Source organism: Strigops habroptila, chromosome 3, assembly GCF_004027225.2.
Source record: "Strigops habroptila isolate Jane chromosome 3, bStrHab1.2.pri, whole genome shotgun sequence".
NCBI lineage: Eukaryota > Metazoa > Chordata > Aves > Psittaciformes > Psittacidae > Strigops > Strigops habroptila.
This window is the reverse complement of record NC_044279.2, coordinates 55,805,329-55,827,141: the sequence shown is the minus strand read 5'-3', so window position 1 is coordinate 55,827,141 and position 21,813 is coordinate 55,805,329. Positions and strand designations below refer to the sequence as shown.

The window sequence follows — 21,813 nt, the reverse complement described above, 5'->3', positions numbered from 1 at the left end:
ACTCAACCGCTGTATTTTACTAGTTTATCTTCCGGGGGAAGGGAACCCCCCTCCGCGTGCGCTCAGCTCCTAATTCCCGCACCGCCCCCCCCCAAATTCCCGCACCGCCCCCCCACCTCTCCCCTCAGCAGGCGACACCCGCCGCCACCGACGCCGCGCCCTCAGCGCCTCGTGCTCGCAGCCGCGAGGGGGCGGGGCCGCCGTTCCCATCGCGACCCCGTGTGTTGTTCTCCCGGCCGCGTTCCCCCCGCGGCCTCTCGGCACCATGAGCAAGCTGGTGCTGCAGCGAGAACGGCAGGAGGCCGCTGCCCTAGAGCGGCGGCGGCAGCGGGAGTTGCGGCGGCAGGGCCGCATCTTCAACGCTCGAGTCCGGACCATAGGGGTGAGGGCGCGGCCTCGGCCGCGGCCGCGGCGCAGCGGGGAGGGATGGCGCTGAGGAGAGCGGGCTAAAGCGGGGCTAAACCTAGGGCACGGCAGAGGAGGGGGCAGCAGCGGGAGTGGGGAGCCCGGCTCTGGGCGAGGGCGGGAAGCGGTCACCCCAACGGCTGCCGGGAGCGCGCGCTCCCTCAGCGCCTCAGAAGCGCCGCCGAGCACGCGGTGCCAGGTAGGGGGGAAACAGGGAGAAAACGCCTCTTTGCAAGGTTTAGAGTGCAAAGGCGCTTGAGAAAAGTTGCTGGTGAAAGCGAGTTGTCCTCTAGGCATCGTCGGCAATTATTTTTGGCAGCTGTCACTGTGTGTGAGGGAGTCTGTCTGTCTCATCTGCAGACAGACCTGGATGAAGGGCTAAAGTGTACCCTCAGCAAGTTTGCTGGTCATACAAAGCTGGGGGAAGTGGCTGATACACCTGAAGGCTGTGCTGCCATTCAGCAGGACCTTGATAGGTGGAGAGAAACCTAATGAGCTTCAACAAGGGCAGATGCAGGGTACTGCACCTGGGGAGGAAGAACCCCAAGAACCAGTACAGGTTGGGGGCTGACCTACTAGAGCACAGTTCAGCTGAGAAGGAGCTGGGAGTATTGGTGGATGATAAGTTGGCTATGAGCCAGCAGTGTGCCCTTGCAGCCGGGAGGGACAATAGTATCCTGGGGAGCATTGGGAAGAGTGTGGCAGCAGGTCGAGGGAGCTGATCCTCCCCCTCTACTAACCCTGGTGAGGCCACATCTGGAGTGCTGTGTCCAGTGCTGGGCTCCTCAGCACAAGAAGGACAAGGAGCTGCTTGAGAGGATCCAGTGGAGGTCCATTAGGATGATCAGGGGTCTGGAGCATCTCTTACGAGAAGAGACTGTGGGAGCTGGGCCTGTTTAGAGAAGAGAAATCTGAGAGGGGATCTCATTAGTGCAGATCAGTATCTCAAAGGCGGGTGCCAGGAGGATGGTTCCAGACTCTTTTCAGTGGTGCCCAGCAACAGGACAAGGAGCAATGGCCATAAACTAAAACACAAGAAGCTTCACCTCAACGTGAGGAAGAATTTCTTTATGTTGAGGGTAGCAGAGCACTGGAACAGGCTGCCGAGGGAGGTTGTCTCCTCTGGAGGGATTCAAAACCCGCCTGTATACGTTCCTGTGTAACTTGCTCTAGGTGACCCTGCCTTTGGCGGAGGTGTCGGACTAGGTGACCTCCAGAGGTCCCTTCCAACCCTAATGATACTGTGATTCTGTCTGTAGAATTAATTAGCATAGAACCAAATTTAGAACTGGTGAAAATAAGTCTAGTCTGTTGACTTCTTTGGACTGGTTGAATTGCAGCAGATACCATTTTGATCCATCTTGTCTCAGGTGTGGAAATGTGTCTCAAGTCAGTGGAAGGATATCTTCACTTTATCTCTGACAGCACCTTGGCTTTGTACTTGTCGTGCTTATGCTAGCGTCATCGTAGTTGCAGAGCAATATAGCAGTTCCCAATTAACGAACAGGACAGGTTGTCTATCTGAAACAGCATCCTGACACATCTATAAACGATAAACTTAAGTGGAAGGAGCTAATAACTTTAAGAGATGTGAGATGAGTATAGTAAGACAGTTCAAATTTCTTCATTAGGAAACATAATTTCTGGCTTTTCTAGAGCTTCAAAAAATGAAATGTAAACCATAAATTCTCAGCCAGCTGAATAGCTGAGAATGAAATAGTGTATCTTGGTGTATTAAGTAATACTGAAGTACGCCATCTGAAGTCTTTCCTAAATGCTTTCGCAGAACTAACTTATCAGACAGGTTTTGATAGATCCATTCACATGACACAAACATCTGAAATCAAGGAGAGCCCATTGGAAAAATTTAGTAAATATTTTTATTAGTGTCATTTGATGTACCTTATTCATTGGCTGAACAATGACTGGTGACAGAAGGGGCCGTACTTGTGCTTTGAAGTTAGGCCAAGTCCAGAGTATGAAGAGTCAACAAATCTATCTGGAGATATACTGTATTAGTATTTCCAGTGTGGTTTTAGCTTCTTTGCTTTCTCTTTCTCACTAGTTTAGCTGAGCAGCTGTCTGTGACAAAATTAAAAAATCAAGATGATATTTGACTTAGGCACCACGAATCTGTAAGCAAGGATTGAGTAGTTTAAAAGCATGACATGATATACTGGCTGGAAAAGAGAATGGGAGCCAAGGTACTAGGGCGTTTTTTCCTTGATTATTGCTAGTTTTATTATTACTTTGACCTCTGTATCTGTTTCCTCATCTGAGTAATGTAAAAGTAAGGTGCCACTCTCTTTGCTTACAGATTTAATAATTTATCCTCAGTCTATCACTCATTTCCCCAAAGACTTCAGATGATGAGTAGTTCAAGTGAAAAGTAATTTTCCATTTATATATGAACCGTTATACATAAATACAAGTAGACTAGAAATTAGCTGCTTCAAACTGTTTGTAGTAAGGGATTAGTTATTTTAATGTTTAAAAGTTAAAGCTGTAGATTTATGTGACTAGGATGGTTCCTTTAGGGTTGTGCTCTTGCTAAGTGAAAGCTGTTCAAATGGGAGAGAGCTGACAGCGTAACTGAACTTGCACACAGAAGTCAATACATTGACTTACCTGCATATTGCCAGAAAATACTAATGAATTCATATTGAATTTCTCTTAACAATGTTTCCTATAGTTATACTGAAAGCTTAGTTTCTGAAATTAGACCTCTAAATGAGCTGATACTTAATACCTACGACACCATTGTTTTTGGACAATGATACTCTGTAGAATTCTTTTCCTAATTGGTATCATAAGTAGTCCTTTACAGCATTAACAATGTGCATTTTCCGCCATAATCTGGTCAGGCCTTACTGTCTTGATCTGAATAGTTTTAGGCAAAGACTATCAAAATAGTTTACTAGATTCTTGGAGAATTCTCATTGTTTGTTGACAAAAGGTGACTTGACCAGTTAAAAAAAAAAAGAAGAAGAAAAAAAATCCAGGTTTCTGCTTATTAATTTACCACCTTCGTCAGCAAACACAGAACCCGATTCTTCTGCCTAAAATGTAGATGGCTGCTACCCTTTGATGATATGCTTTAGGGTATTATGCTTTGTTTCACATACAGCTCTCCAGGGGTATGAATGTTCTGTACCATATGTATGGGATCAATGTAGATGCCTGCATGTATCTGAAATGGCACCCAATGTTGCGTTTTGGCAACTACAGGAAACTATATTGCAGTTCTATCAAATTGGAAAATTTCTTTCTATTCCCCATTATTTTTCCAATGTGCTTTTAGTGAGCTGTCTCACTAATAGTTCAAATCTGAACTATTACACCTTCCTGTCATCTTGACTGTCAAAATACTTACCCACTCTATAATCAAAAGCAGAACAACAAAAAAAAGTGAAAATGCCAGTTATAATGGGGAAAACATGTTGTCTGCAACGTAGCTTAAAATGTTTATAGATCTATATATCATGTAGGTGTGGTATTCTGATTTGGTGCAAGAATATGCCTATTATTATTAAAGTGAAGCAAGCAAACAGGAATATTACTTCTGTGTTTTCTTTTTATATTACCCACACAAAATAGTGATGTGTATATAATCTGTTGGTAGTGGTTTTGTATCTATCTTGTACAACTGTGAATCAGTGTAGCTTGACAAGTGCCTGTTTGTAATCATTCAAACCTAGTATCTCTTTCAGAGCTGCCTTTTTTTTTTCCTTTTTTCATTCATTTTAATAGGTTGATAAAGCTGCATTGGATACCCAGGTCAAGGAGAGGAAAATTCAAGAAGCAGCTGAAAAAGCACAAAATGAAGAACTTGGTATAGTCATAGATAGTATGATATTTCTGTGAATTGATAAATGTAATATACCATCTATTTCCTGCTTTCTTTTTGCCTTCATATATTTCCAGCTTCCATATTTATTTCCAAATGGAGCCTTTCTCCTTGAATCTTGTTATATCAATCAAAAAAAAAAAAAATAAAAGCAAGTTTGTGGTCTTTTCTCTAAATTCAGACATACAAAGGGAATTCTATAATGTGTAGTCCTATTTAAGTTCACATATTTGCATTGGTAAGATATGTGTTGTCCTCAGTATCTTGAGATTTATATTGAGATGATTAAACTGATATGCATTTCCTCATAGGCTGGAATTCTCAGTGTTTTGTTTTAAAACACTAATGATTGACAAATAACAGTTTAGAGACCTGAAGATATGGGAGGATTAAAAAAACCCTACTGTTCTCAGACAAGTAGTTGCAAATTTGTTTGATTTCTTGCTTACAGAGTAAGTCTGTGTTCTGTCTGGCCATTCTTCAGCAGGATATACAGACTTCTTGCTAGAAGTCATGTACGACCGGGCTGTACGCAGGAGCCATTGCTGAGTCAGAACACATAGATATGCAAATATTTCATCCGTGTCCCCTGACCTTAAAACCCTTTGGGCCCCCCTGTGTTTGGAATGCTTTCCTGGGATATCATGTGGAAAGGTCCCAGAGACTGAGCTCTCTGTGGGTTCCAAAAAGAGCTGGAATGGGGCTGCCAATTTCCATGCTGTACTTCTAGGGCTGCTTGTGATTTTCCTGGCAGAATACCTGTCAGACTGACTCCTAGGAAACTGCCAGAAGCAATGTGTAGTCTGTCAACAGAGGAAATGATCTTTTCATGTGAATTATATTTAAGTGGCTAAAATGGCTAGTTTGGGGTGGGGGATGTTGTTTTTCTTTAAAACTAAATTATGTTGATTAAATGGGGAAGAGCTATTAAGCTGTTCAAAAACTGTTAGTGCCTGCTAATTATTTTAGTGCTATGTTAGAAAAATTATTTGAACTATGAAACAAGTACTTGTATTCCTTTCATTGGGAGCCCAAATTTTGTTTCTTAATAAGCAACTTACTGTATTTCAGTTGTGACCATAAACTAAAAGTAAATGGCAAGAATTAGTATACAGTACATTTCGTGAGTTACTACAAGTTTTAATCAAACGAAACCTCACAGTTCTGGAAGTATTTACTGTTGTCTTTGTTTCACATGCATATATTTCATTGTAGCATTAATAAGAGAATTGATACCTAAAAAACTGGAAGTATTTTAAAAGTAAATATTACTAACATTAGAGTGTTTGCTGGGCTGGTACTCATAAATGAAATACTTTTTCCTAAGGTATAAAAGTCTGAAGGCTTAGATACTATTTATTCCTCTTCAAATTTTCTTTTCCATTTTACATGTACACTTCTAAGAGTTGTGTTTTCAATGTGTGTGTTTTTCTCTAGCTAATGAAATGAAGCAAAATGACAAGATTATGTGTATGTTAGAAGAACGACATAAAAATGATATCAGAAACATAAATAAGGCTGTCAGTGAGTTTCAGAAGAATTTTCAGAAGCCAGAAACGAGGCGTGAATTTGACCTGTATGATCCGCAAGCCCTAAAGAAGGACAAACCTGCTCGAGTTTCAGACGATGATCCTCGATGTACTGTATCTGGCTTGCAGAAGTTTTTGGGTGAAGATTTAAACTATGATCAAAGGATGAAATTTCAAAAGGAGCAGTTAAGAGAGTGGTCCCTTCAGCAACAAAAAGACTTGAAGAACGCATTAGCTGATCAAAAATTTGCAGGTAACAAAGGAAGATAACGAGGTTTTAATCTCCTTTTTCTGAAATTCTAATGTATCTGACAAAAACATGGTATAGCCTATTGTGTCAGTCTGACATAGCAGTATTTTAGTACATTCAGTATTTAACTTTTGGAAATACTGCAGCAGTTTTTACTTCACAAGCTCTGATGTATTCAGTTATCTCACTTAAGAAATCTATATTTGATAACATGTGATTGTAATATTACCTAGGTTTCATTTCTGTTTCATGCCTCAAATGATGTATTGGAGCATGCTGAAAAATCGTCTATGTTTTGCATGCCAGATGGTATGTTTACTTCATCAGACCAAATTGTCCAATTTTTACTGTTCTAGAGCAGACCAAATAATACCAAATTTTCTTTTCTAGCTTGTCATGAAATATTTCTTTTTGCAGTACTTACCATACTTTTTCATTTTAACTTTGTATAACTGTTAAGATGAGATTGGTTACATAATGATTTAATGAGTCACCTGAAATTCCAAGATGGAAAGCTTTGGTGGTAGGGTTTGGAAATCCTGTGTAATTCATCCTACAATACCTGTAACTCCCCTGTCTGTCTGTCTGTCTGTCTATCTCCCCCTCTCTCTTATATTGGCTTACTTCTCTAGCACATTATGTCCAAGAATATTGACTAAATTTAGTTTTCGTCTAATTTAGATGATCTTCATGACAAGTATAGGATTGCACTTGACCAAAAGACCATGGAGCAACAACGAAAAGAAGAAGAAAACAGATGTGCTGTTTGTGCAGCTACTAAAGATTTCAACAGAAGCCAGGTAAATTAATATTGGGTTGGCTGGTTTGTTTTTTTAAAGAAAGTGGAGACAGAAGTAAAATAAGACATGCAAAATTGCCAATGAGTAATGATGTTTTCACAGAGGTTTCTTAGCAGCTAACTTGCAAGGTTGTTCCAGTAACTGAAAGATAGAATTTATTTGCTTTGTCCCCTCTAACGATCTAGCTATTGTCTGTCTGCTTACCCTCTGCCAAAATTCTCCCTCCGGGTTCTCAGCTTGCTGACTAGAGGGCAGCAATAACTCCCCAATCTTTCAGGGACTTCTAGTCTGTAAACTGAGCAAAAAGAGCAAAAGCCTCCCATACTTCCTTCTTGTTTTATATCAGTTGTCATATAATCTTAGCTGTGTCTGGCCTGCTTTTCTTTCTGCTTGGAACCATTGCTACCAGCAGTTTTTTTGTCTTTGTTGAAGTTAATTCCCCATAACCATTGTTTTTGGCACTTTAACTGCTTCCTTGGTATTTGTGTACATGTCGCTTGCTTGCTTGCTTACCAAGCATATTTTGGAACCTGTTGAAACAGGACGTGAACCTTTATCTGTCTTAGTACCGTTATCTGTCATGCCTCAGTTCTTTATCTTACTGCAAAGATTTTTATTTTTTTTTTCTGTGCAGCTTATACATACAGCTCAAAGGGCTACATGGAGGCTATTAATTTGGTTAAACTATATTTGGTGTGAATTAGCTTTAAATTTATTTGTTCACACCAAAATAAGCCATATTAATATTACGCACATCAAGTACAGTATCTTTTTGTTTAAGTATATAAGCATGCAAGTGTGTAAGTGTTGCTTGAGCCTTTCAGGGCACATTTGGCATATGGTAATTGAAAAGGCTTTTGCTGCTTGACGTCATGGCTACTGAACAGTATTTTATATGAATAGCCACAAAAGTACCCTAAATGGCTGGTACACTTAGGGTAGCAGTAGTATCCCAAATAATTGTTGTCACACAAATTGTTTCCATGTAAAAATTCCTGAATTTGTGACATGGTTTGGGGATAGGGTGGTAGGTTTGTGTGTGGTATGGGTTTTAATGTATCGGCATATACATTCTACATGACTGGTATGCATTTTAAATATATTAAAAAGTCTTGCTCTGTGTTTTTTCCAATATAAGGGCATGATAGTGGAGGTTAGGGCAATAATCTCCTTTTAGTTCTTATTGAAACATGAAAACCAGAGGCTTCAGGTTGCCAGGCCTTTCAGTGATGTTGACTTTAAGAGAAAGCTACGTTGCAGAGGGATTTTCTATGCATCTTTTTCCCAAGAGAGGAAACTAAGGCATTCAACCTGAGGATGGGTTTCACAGGAGAAATCTCTTTATCTGACCTCAAATGTACTGAACAAGAGTCTCCAGCAGTTTCAGCATTCTGAGCAGCCAGTTTGAACACCTTAATCTCTTGAGGGTGCAGTCTCACACTGCATTTTGCTCTACACACATCTGCTTTACCAGTCGGTGGCTGCCAAAAGAGGAACTCCTTTTTCCTGTTCCCTGAGTTTCACTCATTTTTTTCTTCCAGTTGATCTAATGATTATGAAGCTTCAGGATGTATTAGATAATTTCTCAAATCCATAAGAAAACTAACTCTGGTCTAGAATGTGTGACTTCTAGATCTGACTGGGAGGAGTGAATGCACAGTCTGAGGTGGCAGTAAAGGAGGGGAGAAAGTAACCCTACCCTTTCTAAGACAACCCTCGGTTATTGTAATTTGGATAAAGTATAGTATGCATCTTCAGAGAGGAAGAAATTTCCTAGAATTTGGCTTTGGATCAGTCATTGTCTCCATGGCGATCCTCTGTTGGCCTTACGGTTACCAGTATCTTTAGGGGATGTAAAGAATGCAATATTTAAAAAGAAAAAAACCCACAACACAACAAACCCAAACAAACAAACAAACCAAAGAAAGAACAACATAAAATCCCGCAAGCTATGTACTCCAGGAGAATCATGTTTTAGTCAATCTGCTAGTCAATTAGTAAAGAATCTCAGCAGGCAAGCAAAGGTACGTCAATTCTTCACAGCCTGCTTCAGTACAAGATTTGATGTTGCTGCCCCCTGTGACAGTGGTTCAGCTTCCTCCACTTACCATACATACTACCATTGCCAGTGACGTTATTGCTAAGAAGCTTATCTTAGTGGTTCTTTTTGTTCTTCTTGAATTAATTAGCAGGACAATTAATTGATGATATGTTTGGTACCATATTTCCCAGTAGTAAAGGATCTTGTACTGTGAACATTTTAAATGTGTCTGGTGCCTAGAAAATTAATGCTATCCTTCCTCTCAGGTTTTCTGTCACCTAAGTATGTGTTAACCAGGAACACCAATATTGCTTTTGTCCTTGGTATAAGGGAAGACTTCTACTAGCTTAAACTGTCAGTTATTCCTGCTGAAATCGTTCATACATAAGTAGTAATCCCATTTTAATTTGCGAAGCCAGGTAACAGAAATGAAGACTACCTGAAGTCCTGACTAGAATATGTATTTTTCGCTGCTTTTGATGTGATTCCATAGCAGAATATTACTATTGCAGAAAGGGTTTCTTCAGAAAGGAACACTTGGAAATGTCCAGTTTAGCAGTACAGTGATAGATAGACTGATAGTGTTCTTGAAATCAGAAAGAAAGAGTCGTCTTGCTTTGTATAGCACAGGATTTGAATCCTTTCCAAGACACTTTGTAGATAATGCTAAGAAAATGAGAGAGTGTTATTACAGAGGATCTCTAACTTAATGATCTCATATTTATAGACTTGTTAACAGTCTTATAAGCCATATGTCCTTATAATTTATTCCTGGGTATACCACAACAGCTTGATAGTTTTATGATAATGTTGTTATTACGGCATTATTCTGGTGCCATATATACTCAACATTACGCTGTTACTAACACATTTAGAGCCAGCAGCCACTTCAGAGAAACGTTTGTTTTGGGGTATTTTTTTTTCAGGCTTTGAGTAAATTATGTATTTGCATTAACTCTGGAGCATTTTTTTCAGCTGAAATGAAATACTTGAATGCCTAAACACAGAATAAGAATGGGAACTTTTTGTCATTCTTTGAAGTGGGGTGTGCAAATCTTTTATCATTTTTATCCTATTCTTGATAGTCAGGGTCTAGAATCATCAATATTTCAACACTTCTATCACATTTTCAGACATGAGGGAACATAGTGCACGTACTGATTTTTAACAGACCTTGCTAAGTGAAGTTCCTAGGTTGAATGTGCTGGATGTGCATGAGATAAGTATCTCATCTAGTATGTCTATGGCATGTATAGTATGTCATGTCTATGTATAGTTAATACAAAGGAATTATATTTACTACACAGATTGATAATACTCTTTCACAAGTTCCTAAGATCCTGGAGAGGTCACTCTGATCATCTGTGAGCTTTGTGCCTCTCTTTCATTCAACACATTCAAAACCCTCTTTCACATTCAAAACCCACCTGGATGCCTTCCTATGTAACCTGCTCTAGGTGGCCCTGCCTTGGCAGGCGGTTGGACTGGATGGTCTCCAGAGGTCCCTTACAACCCTAATGATTCTGCGAAAAGGACTTCAGAAGCTGTATGTTCCTTTAGTCCTGTATTGGCAGCAGTTAGTTCCTCACACAATTAAGTCTTGGTGGTGTTCTAAGCATGTGAAGTCCTGTCCTCATAATGCTTCTATGTGCATTTCTTCTTTTGCTTTATGACTTGAATCAACAGCAAAAGGAAGTATTTAGTAGTAGGGAAGCTCTATAATGTTGGATCACAGATTAAAATAAATGAAGGAGCATGTAGTTGTGCATCTATTTTGATTTTGTTTTGATTCTTTCCATGCTACACCAATGGATTATATTTTATGAGGGATTTCACTTCATATGTTAAATCTGATGCATTTTTTGAGTTTAAAATCTTTCGTTTGCAGTGCCATGGCTATGTGTAGAGCTGGGAGTTTCCTCCACCAAGATTCCCAGGCAGTTCAGAAATTTTAGGCTCTCCTTCTTACTGAGAAAGTTAGGGTTACAATGTCTAAATGGTTTTTTCTTTGGATCTGTTGCTAGATCACAGTGCAGTGACATTAATAAAGTGATCTAAATAAAAACTACACATTTTAAGTTTCAGGGCCAGTAATTTTGTAAGGTCCATCGAAAATTACTTTAAGTGTGTTTTACTCTGGAGTATTTTCAGAACTAAAAATAATTGCTTGATTCATAGTATTAATAAGCTACAAGTACATACCCAGATGTTCTGGTTCAGTGTACCCAAAATATTGGGTGATTGAAAATCTTTGGGGTTTTGTTTTCTTTTTTTCTTGACAACTGCAATGTTGTAGTTCCTCTCAAGTTGTTATTGACTCTTCTGGAGGAAAAAACCCAACTTCAGGGGAAACACATTTTACATTAAAAGTAGAGCTTTAAAGTTCTGGTAAAAAATGTACTCGCTGACTTCAGTGAGATGAAAACATGGCCTTTGGTTTCCACGGTATTATTCCATGTTATGATGGCAGAGCCAATAATTAGTAGATCTGAAGTTGATGCTTTGCCACTTGAAATTTTATTTGCTTGAGTTTTTCCATTTGTCTAAAAGTAGACATTTATTTTCCTGCTGTAGAGTGTATGTTCCTATTAGATGGCTGGTAAGTATTTTTAAATATGAGGTTTTCTGCATCATCTAAGTTGCAGTTGTGGCTTAGGTAGTTTATACTTCTAAAAAAAAAAATGAATGTATCTTTTATTAGTTTCTTTCTGCATCAAATACTTTTGTTATTTTAATGGAAACCACAAGGCTGTTTTCAGCCATGGAATTTATTAATCTAGAATACAGTACTTAGTGTTATTTGTTATTTCTTCTTCTGTACAGTCCCTGACAGATTGCTGTGCATGTTTGCATGGAACAAATAGAAGCCACACTTTGAATCTTCAGGCATGATGCCTGGGACAACTCCTGTCACCCAAACTCAAAAGTCCATAAATATAAATGTAGAGATAAACCCAGGTCAGCAGTCTCCTCTGGTGGCATAGATCACTGTGTTTGCTGAGGATTCGTCTCCATAATGTTTGTTTATATCTTGTAGTTACTCTGCCTACTAATTTTCAGCTTTACCTTATATGCCACAGAACACTATTTTACCTGCTGTGACTTTCTTGGTGCTTAAGCCTTAATTTTTCATTTGTCCTCACCCACTTCCTAAACACGTGTGTGCCAAACAGTGAACTACTAACTGGCAAGAAAAGTGGAAAGCTGTTCTACTTAACTCATAAAGTGAATATTCTCAAGCCAATGATTTTTGAACAGAGCAGGAGATAATCTTGGGCAATCTGGAGAGGTAGGTGTTCACTGATCTGTTGCAGTCAAGGTAAATGTGTAAAGCTACATATGCGGGACACAGGTCTGGCAACCTGTGCTTTTTGTGCCCTAGCAAAGAGGAGATTACCTGTCTGCTGTCCAGATGGAAGCCAGCACCATGCATTTTTCCAGATGGTTTAGTTCATGCATTACAAAAGAATGAGACAGAATTAGAAATGGATGATGCATATAGCATTGTCACTGTACTTCAAATTAGTTTACTTAATCTAATTCTTCTTTGGAAGGTAATTTAAAGTAAAATCATCATATTTGGTTTCTGGAGTTTTACAAGGGGAAAACTTCCTCTAAATAGGAGGCTATGACCTTATAGTGAACATTAGGAGCAGTGATTTCCATAGGAAGTACATATTGTGATTTCTAATACTACAGATAATAATATAATTCAAGTATGCATTTTGTATCAGCAAAGAGAACAGATTCAAGGCTGCATCTTCAGGCTTAACATAGGCATCACTTGTCTGTTTGGTTGTTGTGAGTGCTTAACCATGCTCTTCATGTAGATTTAATATCTAATATATATCAAGGCTAGTGATTCAAGGTTGTAAACTTTTATCATAAATTTTTTCCATATTGTGTCTGGCCTCCAGATGTCCAAACTGGTATTTGCTTGTTGAGAAATGTGAAATTATTTTTTATTTAATCCTGTCTTTTCTTAAAAACCAAAATTATTTCTCCCCAAATTACTTGCTGTATGTGATACGACGATACTAAAGAAATGTATGCCATTAGATTTTTTGATCTTAGCCAGTAGTACCATGATCATAGTGATGCTCTTGACAACTTTATGCAAGTTGGAAAGAAATCTGTTATGATGTGCTGACTTTGTTGATCCCTTTCTTTCCCTCTTGGAAAAACTCTTAGTTCTCCCCTTTCGCTCACTTTAGGCTGCTGAACTAGTTGAGAAAAAGAAGTTGGAAAAGTATCAAAAAATTAAAGATGACATGGATGAAATTTCCAGCCTCCTTCAAGGAGACCTACTTTCTGAAAACCCTGACCAAGCAATCAGTTCCTTTGGTACACATCGTGTGATCACAGATCGATGGAAGGGAATGAATCAGGATCAACTGAGGGCAATCCGTGACACTCAACAGCAACAAGTTCTGGAGAAAATGGTATTTAAGCTTACTTGCACATTCTGTATTCCTGGTTGTAATAATAGACGATGTTTGTAGAAGAAAATATTGCTTGCCCTGTGTGTCCCATTGTAAGACTGTATTTTCCTTTGAGCTGAATTTTACCCAAATGAAACTGAGCACAGTGTCTCTGAAGCAGCTGGGAAATGTCATAGAGCATCAGAAGTGGGCTGGAGCCCTGGAGTTGGGCTCGGAGGAAGGTTGCTGTGCAGCCCAGGGTGAAGGAACCTGGGGGATCTTGGGCATGCTCAGCTGAGGAGGAAGGTCTTGCACAGCCCAAGACCAGGCTTCATGGTACGGCTCAGGACTTGAGATTGCATGAGCTGCCTACAAGGGGTGAGCAGGAGTGGGCTGCTCCATAGGTGAAGATCCAGGAGCAGCAGGTAAAAGCAGGGCAGGCCAGAGCAATGTTCTCATGCTCAAGGGTGCTCAAGAAAGACAAATAGAGCAGGTCCAGTGATCCTGCTCATGCATGTTTCATGGTCTTAAAAGTTCATGAATGTGACAGAATTTCTTTTCTACCATCCCACACAACTATGGGCCATGCTCTGGGATAGAATTACAATAGAAAAACTAAATACTGCTAAAAAATTGCTGCTCTAAAAGTGAATGGAAGCAGGCAGTCAAAATGAAGAAATCTATTGTTCCTGTGAAGGCTTGAGCATACAGGCCTAGATACTGTGAAGTAGGAAGCTACTCCTAGATAAGGCATTGAGTGCAGAGGCTGGATTCATGACAGCTAATGAGTAGCTGCTGATTTTTAATTTTTAATCCCTTAAGTGCCGTATACTGTGCTATGTCTTATCTAGTGCTGTGATTAAAGCTGAAGATAGAGGAGTTTTCCTGGCTTTCCTATGACCCTAAAGTGAACCCGTTCAAGTAGTTAAGCTGGCAGAAAATGAGCCCCTCCAAGAAAAGGGAGGTTTTTGCAGCCTGGTTTCTTGAATCAGTTCAGTATGATGTCAGACAAGAAGTGAGGAAGCGATAGCGTAACAGGGGCAGAGGAAAACAGTTTGGGTCTACTCATCTGGCATGAGTGGCTCAATTATTACATCAAGTTAGCTGTATTACAAGCCATACTGATGTCTACTAACTTCTGACCTCAAGAATTTACAACTCTTGCTAATAAGAACTTTAGAAAAAGCACACACTAACCTGTCTTGCTGCTCTGGGTTTTTAGAGAGAGATAGTATGTTAGAGAGGAATACACTGCAGTGTGCGCTCGCAGCCCAGAAAGCCAACTGTATCCTGGGCTGCATCAAAAGAAGCGTGACCAGGTCAAAGGAGGTGATCCTGCCCCTCTACTCTGCTCTCGTGAGACCTCACTTGGAGTACTGCGTACAGTTCTGGTGTCCTCAACCTAAAAAGGACATGAAGCTGTTGGAGCGAGCCCAGAGTAGGGCCACAAGGATGATAAGGGGGCTGGAGCACCTCCTGTATGAAGACAGGCTGAGAGAGTTGGGGCTGTTCAGCCTGGAGAAGAGAAGGCTGCATGGAGACCTCATAGCAGCCTTCCAATATCTGAAGAGGGCTTATAAGGATGCTGGGGAGGGACTCTTCATTAAGGACTGTAGTGGTAGCACAAGGGGTAATGGGTTCAAACTTCAACAGGGGAAGTTTAAATTAGATATAAGGAAGAAGTTCTCTACAGTGAGGGTGGTGAGGCGCTGGAGTGGGTTGCCCAAGGAAGTTGTGAATGCTCCATCCCTGGCAGTGTTCAAGTCCAGGTTGGACAGAGGCTTGGGCGACATGGTTTATTGCGAGGTGTCCCTGCCCACGGCAGGGGGCTTGGAACTAGATGACCTTAAGGTCCTTTCCAACCCAAACCATTCTATGATTCTATGATCAACTTCTGCCAGGTAGCAGACCCTAATTTTCTTGTGCAGAGGTAGGATTCTGTCTTGCTCCCCAGAAAAGGATGGCTTTCTCATCTGCAGTATCCTACTTCTACCTAATGCATGAGCTCCCACCTAGTTTGGAAGTGCTTACTTTTTCTACCTATTTCAAATGCTACCGCTAGTGTTCAGTAGAGGCAAGCAAGTTGTAAAGATGAATTTACCAATCAGCCTTTATATATATTATCTTTGAACAAAGAGAAGATTAAGCTTTTTTTTTTTTTTTCGTTCTTGAAGAGACAAAACCAGGAAGAACGCCGAATTGATGCTGAATGGGACAGACAAAGAATACAGACTGCAAGAGCGCAGCTGGTTTTAGAGCGGCATCTACAACGGCAGAATCGGGAATGCCGCCGAGCTTTAGATAACATGAACGCAGACATGTCTCAGGAGCAGAAATCAAAGTAAGTACTAGAGGAGTTTTCTTCTTTTCAAATAAAATTCTTTACCATTAACACAGTAGCTTGGCTTTCAAAGAGCTTTTTTACTTGTATTGATTGTTACTTTTTACATATACTTGTTACAAGTTTATACTTAAAAAAAAAAAGAACAATTCAGCTTAAGTGTGTTTTTCAGTACTATTTAAATAATCTTCAAAGAGTAGCTTATGATTTTTACTGACTTACATGTATGAATTAATAGCTGGAATTCTTAAAAATGTTCCACTGACAACAGATGGTTTGTGTAGATAGCGAAATAGAGAATAAATACAATTAACTATGTAGAAAATTATATTTATCAGGTGTAAAACAGTATGTGTTTCTTAAATTTGCCTTAGTTTTCTGAAACAAAAAAGGATGGGCATCAGTAGAACTGCAAGTTTTTGATAGCTCAGGACACAAATGGAGTTTTTCCATATGACAAAACTAGGTGATTCTTCAGCTAAGAGCTAGACACGTCTTGGTGGACAGGTCTTGTGTCTTCTCTAATGGGAAAGGAGGTAATTAAATAATATGTGAAAGAAAAAAAACCCAAGTGATTCAGTGTTCTCTGGTTTTGGGTTTGTTTTTTTTTCTGCCATCATACATGCATACATTGGTTTTACAAAAGAATTTCCAGTAGCTGATGCTTTCTTATTATGAAAGCAAAATTCATAATTGTGTTAATTTAGTTTTTCACTGTGAGATTTTTGGAAGGTTATTTTAGAATTGAAAAAAGACGTTTACTATATTGAGATGTGGCATACATTTTGGAGGGAAAGATCTAGTTTATTAAATTCCATTATTAATTCTGAATTTTATGAGCATTTATGAGTATTTATGCATTACATCTTCAGGTTTTTCAGATTACCTCTATATTATAATGAGAAAACATTTACTAACTGCTGTTTTTTTATTTTTTTTTTTTTACTTATTGCTAGGAACGTTTATCTTAAAGAAGAAGAATATTCAAATTGTCCAACAGATGAGTATTTCGCACAGTTTAATACAACCAGCCGATAACACCCTGGATAAATCAACCTGAAATATAGAGAAGTATGTAGACATATTAAAATTTTTAATTGAGCAATCCCATGGTTTATTATTTTTATCTGTTCCCTACCCTGTTCAAACAGTGCACTCAAACTAAAGGAGAGTCTGCTACGCCACATCTGTTCTAAGAAGAGGAAAACACTGTCATAGTTTTTAAACTTGATTGTTTTTCTAAAAAGTGCTAGTAGATTCAGTAGTAGGTTGTTTGACTGTTGTGTTGTTTCTAGGTTTTGGTGGTTTTTTGTTTTTTGGTTGGTTGGTTCATTTGTTTTGGGGTTCATTTTGGTTGGGGGTTTTTTGGGATTTTTTTTTTTTTTTAAAAAAAAGGAAAAAAAAGCAGCCAGACACAAAAGCAAGCAAAGAGAAAGAAATGGAGAAGTTGGTCAGAAATGCTGCTTTTATTTCCTGAATATTAGGAGTAAGAAGAGAAGATTTTGACAATTACCCAAGGGGGTTATAGCAGAGGCATGACACAGACAAGGAATATGGGTAATAGTAAGTGGGGAAAAGAATGAGGGAAAGTATTGCTACATACACTGCCACTCATTAGAAATAAGGGAGAAAATTTAAGGGCAGTGTGCCTCTAAAAGGAGAATGGAGGAAGGGTTTACAGATGTGATGGAAGGGGGGCAGGGGGAAAGGAAGCAGGCACGCACTGAACAAAATCAAGAGAAGAATCTCAGCTTGTGCACAGTAATTCAGGGGAAGAGTTTGCTTCCTGACTTCATGGTAACAGAATTTTTTTAGCAATGGAAGAGACAGTCAATGGTATCTGAAAAATGGGCAAATGAAACGCATGGGAAGAAAATATGGAGAAGCACTGTAAGAAACTAACTGCACCAGAGAAACGAATGATGGAGATAACCAGAAAATGAAATCCAGAAGGGAAAGAGATGACATACAGAGGACTGGAAAAAAGATTAGAAGACTTAGTGATCTAAAAGAAAAGAAAGAATGAAAGAGAGATGAGAGATTCAGCTAAACATCCAGAATCTCTAGGACTGTCAACCTTTAGTAAAAATAGGCCATTTATGAGAATAAATCTTAAAGTAAGTCTGTGTAGCTTGCCAGAATCTGGGATCTAAACCTGGGGTAAAAACATCCTGTTGACATTGGCATAGAGTCTGCTGGTTTTTCTTTGCATCAGCAGAAGTGGTAACTTTGAATTCTGGTAAAATAGGTTGAAGATGACTACACCAAGCTAAGTAGAAAAGGTGTTTAAAGAAACTGAGGCTGAGGTAAACTCCAATGAGTTATTCTCATCTTCATGCAATTAATGAAGATGATTGTATGGTTCTCAAGATTATTAGGAGGATTTTGAGATGTTTGAAGGAAGCATTCCTTGAAAGGGGACTGTTCAAACAGGTCTGTTTGCTTTCCTTGAAAGGGGACTCCTTCAAAAGAAGTCTGCATGCTTAGCTGAGATAGTGGCCCTGTGGTATCAGGCTGATTGGACTAATTACCATTTTGAACCAGGTGATAACAAGAGGAGTTTGGAAAAGGCCATCGTTAATTCCTCTAGATGGAGAGGAGGAAGAAAATCGAGGAGAACATAAAAAGTGATAAAGAAGCGTCTTGGGACAGGAGAATCTATAGCAAAAAGATATATCGCAATTTTACTATATTAATACAACTGGAACTAATTGCAGTATAGATAGAAGTTAGGTAGAAAAGCAGCATTGCTGGAGAATGGGAACTGAAGAATGTGCTATTTGGAAAAGTTGGAAGATAAAGCTGAGAGAGGACCACCCTTGCGTGGTTAATGATGAGCCAGACTACAAAGAAGTAAGAAGGGATTGTATTCAAGAGATTCTCATGTGTTAGCATTTGGAGATCCATTTATTTGTCAGACTAGGATTCACACATGGCTGGATGTCTTTGTAGTATTAACAAATATTGTATTGAATTGATAATCTCAGTTCAACTACAAGTTAAGTTAGTTTTTATCTGTGTTGAATATTTCAGGCTCTGACTTTATTTTTTTTAAACTAAAGTTTTAGTTACCTGACAGAAAAACTAATAAAGTGTTGAAAGATTCATGAAGTTGTCTTCGTTTGTCCACCTTTGTGCAACTATGTGTTTACAGCTGTTCGGTTTAACATACTGCTGGACCTAGTCAGATGACGTTTTTGTTCCTTAAGGAAAGACTGTATGATTAAAGCCTTTTTGTATTTACCTACTTGCTCGCATAAAAACTTTTTCTGTGAAGTTACAAAACTTACCGTTTTCTCAGTTGAACTGCAAATAGGCCTTTAGATTAGATAGAAATTCAAGTAAGAAGACTCTGACAATTCAGTAATTGGGTAGGATCAGGCATCACTAAATTCCCTGGAAAACTTTTAGCTTAATCAGTCATATTTGCAAGAATAACCACGCTACATTCTACTTGTTTCAGAATGCAAAACCAGAAAATTATTTTGGATGTTAACAAAGAAGCATGATCAAATTGTAGAGAACATGTCTAATGTAAAGTGAAAAAGGTCTGATTGTTGTTGATATTTTATGCCAACTTGTTTTATTTTGCATGGAAACAATCCATATTTTCAGTAGACGTATCTCAACTCAGTAGTTGATAATAAGGAGTTGAGGTGCAGGAACTTCTCCAACCTGTATGGTTCTATAACAACAAAGATGTGGACTGGTATTTTCAGCTTTTGAAATGTCACGCTTAACTTTTACTGATGAGTACTGAAATAAGTAGACAAGATGTATCAAAGGAGCATTAACAGATAGTAGGTGCTGTTTGAAAATGTTTGTTGGTTTCCATTACTGAGGTAATCTTTTTTTTTTTTTTTTTGGTATCTCTTACATAGTCACAAATCTAATTTACAAATCAACCAGGCAAACTATTCATAGACAAAGGGACATACAGATTTTTAAACTGGAAAAAAATAGTTTCTGAATGGGGGAAAATATAAGTTTCTGAACAAATAAACTACATTTTAGTAAGTTTTCCTGATTTTCCTTCTGCAAGGACAAAGTTAAGTTCTATTTGCAGCTATTAGTGAAATGTTACTAGTATTTTCTTCTTATCTAATGTTACTTCAGTAGTGCTAATAAGCAAAAATAAAAGCATTTAATGAAGGAATGTTCATTCCTGGCCCTGTAATACAACAAAACTGTACTTCAAATTCCTGAAGCAAGGAAATAATCTGTATGAATTAGGGAGAAATCTAATGTTAAGTCTGTTCCGGTAAATTGTATGTGTGGTTTCTGTCATACAGTGTTGCAATTATTAATGGAGTGAAATGCTTTTCAGATAACAGCACAATGGAAGCAGGAAAAATTGAGTATCTAGCAGACATTCTACTCGATGAAAGGCTGATGATGGGCATATGAGGAGTACTTCAGTACTTGTTTAATCAGGATTGATAACTGCTTTTTGGAAGCAAAGTTTTATCTAAAAATGAATTTAAAGGTTGTTTTAGTTTATTAAATAGATTACTGCTACTCTTCTGTAAGTTTCTGTTGCTACAGATCTATATCTGTGCCTATTTTTGCATGAATCTTTGAATAATTTTTAGGACTTCAGCATACTTTTTTCTGGTATAAATACTTTTTCAGTACTTTTTAAAATTTATTACTATAGTTATTACATGGGACTGCATTGCACAGCCAGACGCCTTACTGATGTATGTACTACCTGTGTTTTATGCAGTCGACTTCAGAAAGATACTTTTTACTGCAGTTTAAAGCCATAGTTCTTCTTGATTACCTATCAGCCAGGAGAATTGATCAGAATATGTACAGAAGACTAGTTATGAAAAGTGAGTACCATTTGAATATATATTTGTCCCAGGTCTAGAGAGATACGCACTAGTTACTTCACTGATGTATGAGTATGGCAATAGTATTTGCCAGTCAGGAGAGGAAGAATTACTGTTAGAATTTTTCTCACTATTGATGCTCTAACTCTGAAATACAGTGCTGCTTAACAAAATTATAGTGAACTCTCACCCTGAGAAGTCCAATTCCTGGGGCTTCTTATTAGCAATCCCAATTCTTCACAGAAGAAGCCACAAAAATCTTGCGTGTAAAAGAAACCACAGAAAATAAACAGCAGCCGCTAGACATCATAGTAGAAATTGCACAATTGCAGTTAACACAGCAAAAAATACTCATGCTAAGCTTCAAAAACTAATAGCCTCCTTCTTTCTATCCTTAGAAAAGATGGATAAGGATAAGTAATTCTTTTGTAATAATATGTGATCTAATCTAATTATGTCATTTTGCAATAATCCAAGAGTGGAAATACTGAGGATCCAGATACATCATCATCACAGAAACTTGAAAGAAAACAGGACTCCAATGTGTGCTCTGGCTTTCTCAACAGAGTGTTTGCTGTTACAGTGGTGCTGTTTGAAAAATGTTAAAAAAGAGTACTGTAAGTACTAGCTAACTATTTATGACACAGCATATAAAAAGGAAAAATATTTAGCTTTGAGCTATATAAAATTTTATGTGACCTTTTTTCATCAATATAATTTAGGAGTTAATTCATATCACTCGCTTAATTGAAAATGCTAGGAAGGAACGAGGGTTGGAAAATACTGCATATACAGGAAAAATTGACAGAAAGAAATGGCCAGCTAAATAAAGATATTACCTTTTTTTTTTTAAAGCAAAAGATTTCATTGGTAATACTAAAGTATTAGTTACTATTTTAATGCCTGTCACTGGCAATTAAGTGATACTAAAATAGATGTCATGAAAATCAGTTAAAATACTAGAAACCAATGACACTGCCTTGGAGTCAGGATGAGTGAGGACATTAGTGAGAAGATAGATGTGAAAACAGTAAAACTCATGAACAATTTAATACCATAGTATATAAGAAAACTCAGGTAAAAGGAACTGTGCAGATACATAATAATTGAAGTTTGATTTTTTACCCGTTCGCTACTCAGCAGTTTCCAGCAAACCATCTAGCTGGAAAATGCTGTCTGTCTTATCACATGCAGAAGGATCTACTGTCATTTCCCATGTTCATGCTTCTGCTGGGGAAACAGTCAAGTCAAGCAATGAACAATTTGAGTTGTGAATTCTTGGGAGATTCAGATCTCCCTATGTCTGCAGTTATCTGAGTCCAGCCGAGAGATGCGAGTACTAAG

At 38.5% G+C, this 21,813-nt stretch overlaps 1 protein-coding gene across 2 annotated transcripts; it reads left to right on the top strand.

The window, feature by feature from the left end:
• The first annotated feature begins 194 nt into the window (after positions 1 to 194).
• RIBC2 (RIB43A domain with coiled-coils 2) lies at positions 195 to 16,739 on the top strand. Of its 2 annotated transcripts, none has more exons than XM_030480584.1 (7): positions 195 to 382; positions 4,156 to 4,237; positions 5,690 to 6,034; positions 6,713 to 6,831; positions 13,087 to 13,314; positions 15,468 to 15,634; positions 16,591 to 16,739. In XM_030480584.1, the coding sequence occupies exons 1-7, from the start codon at positions 266 to 268 to the stop codon at positions 16,670 to 16,672; spliced, it is 1,140 nt and encodes a 379-aa protein (XP_030336444.1). In that variant the 5' UTR covers positions 195 to 265; the 3' UTR covers positions 16,673 to 16,739. The 2 variants fall into 2 exon arrangements, with proteins under 2 accessions (XP_030336444.1, XP_030336443.1); XM_030480583.1 differs by having other exon boundaries at positions 233 to 382; positions 4,156 to 4,252.
• Positions 16,740 to 21,813: the final 5,074 nt, after the last annotated feature.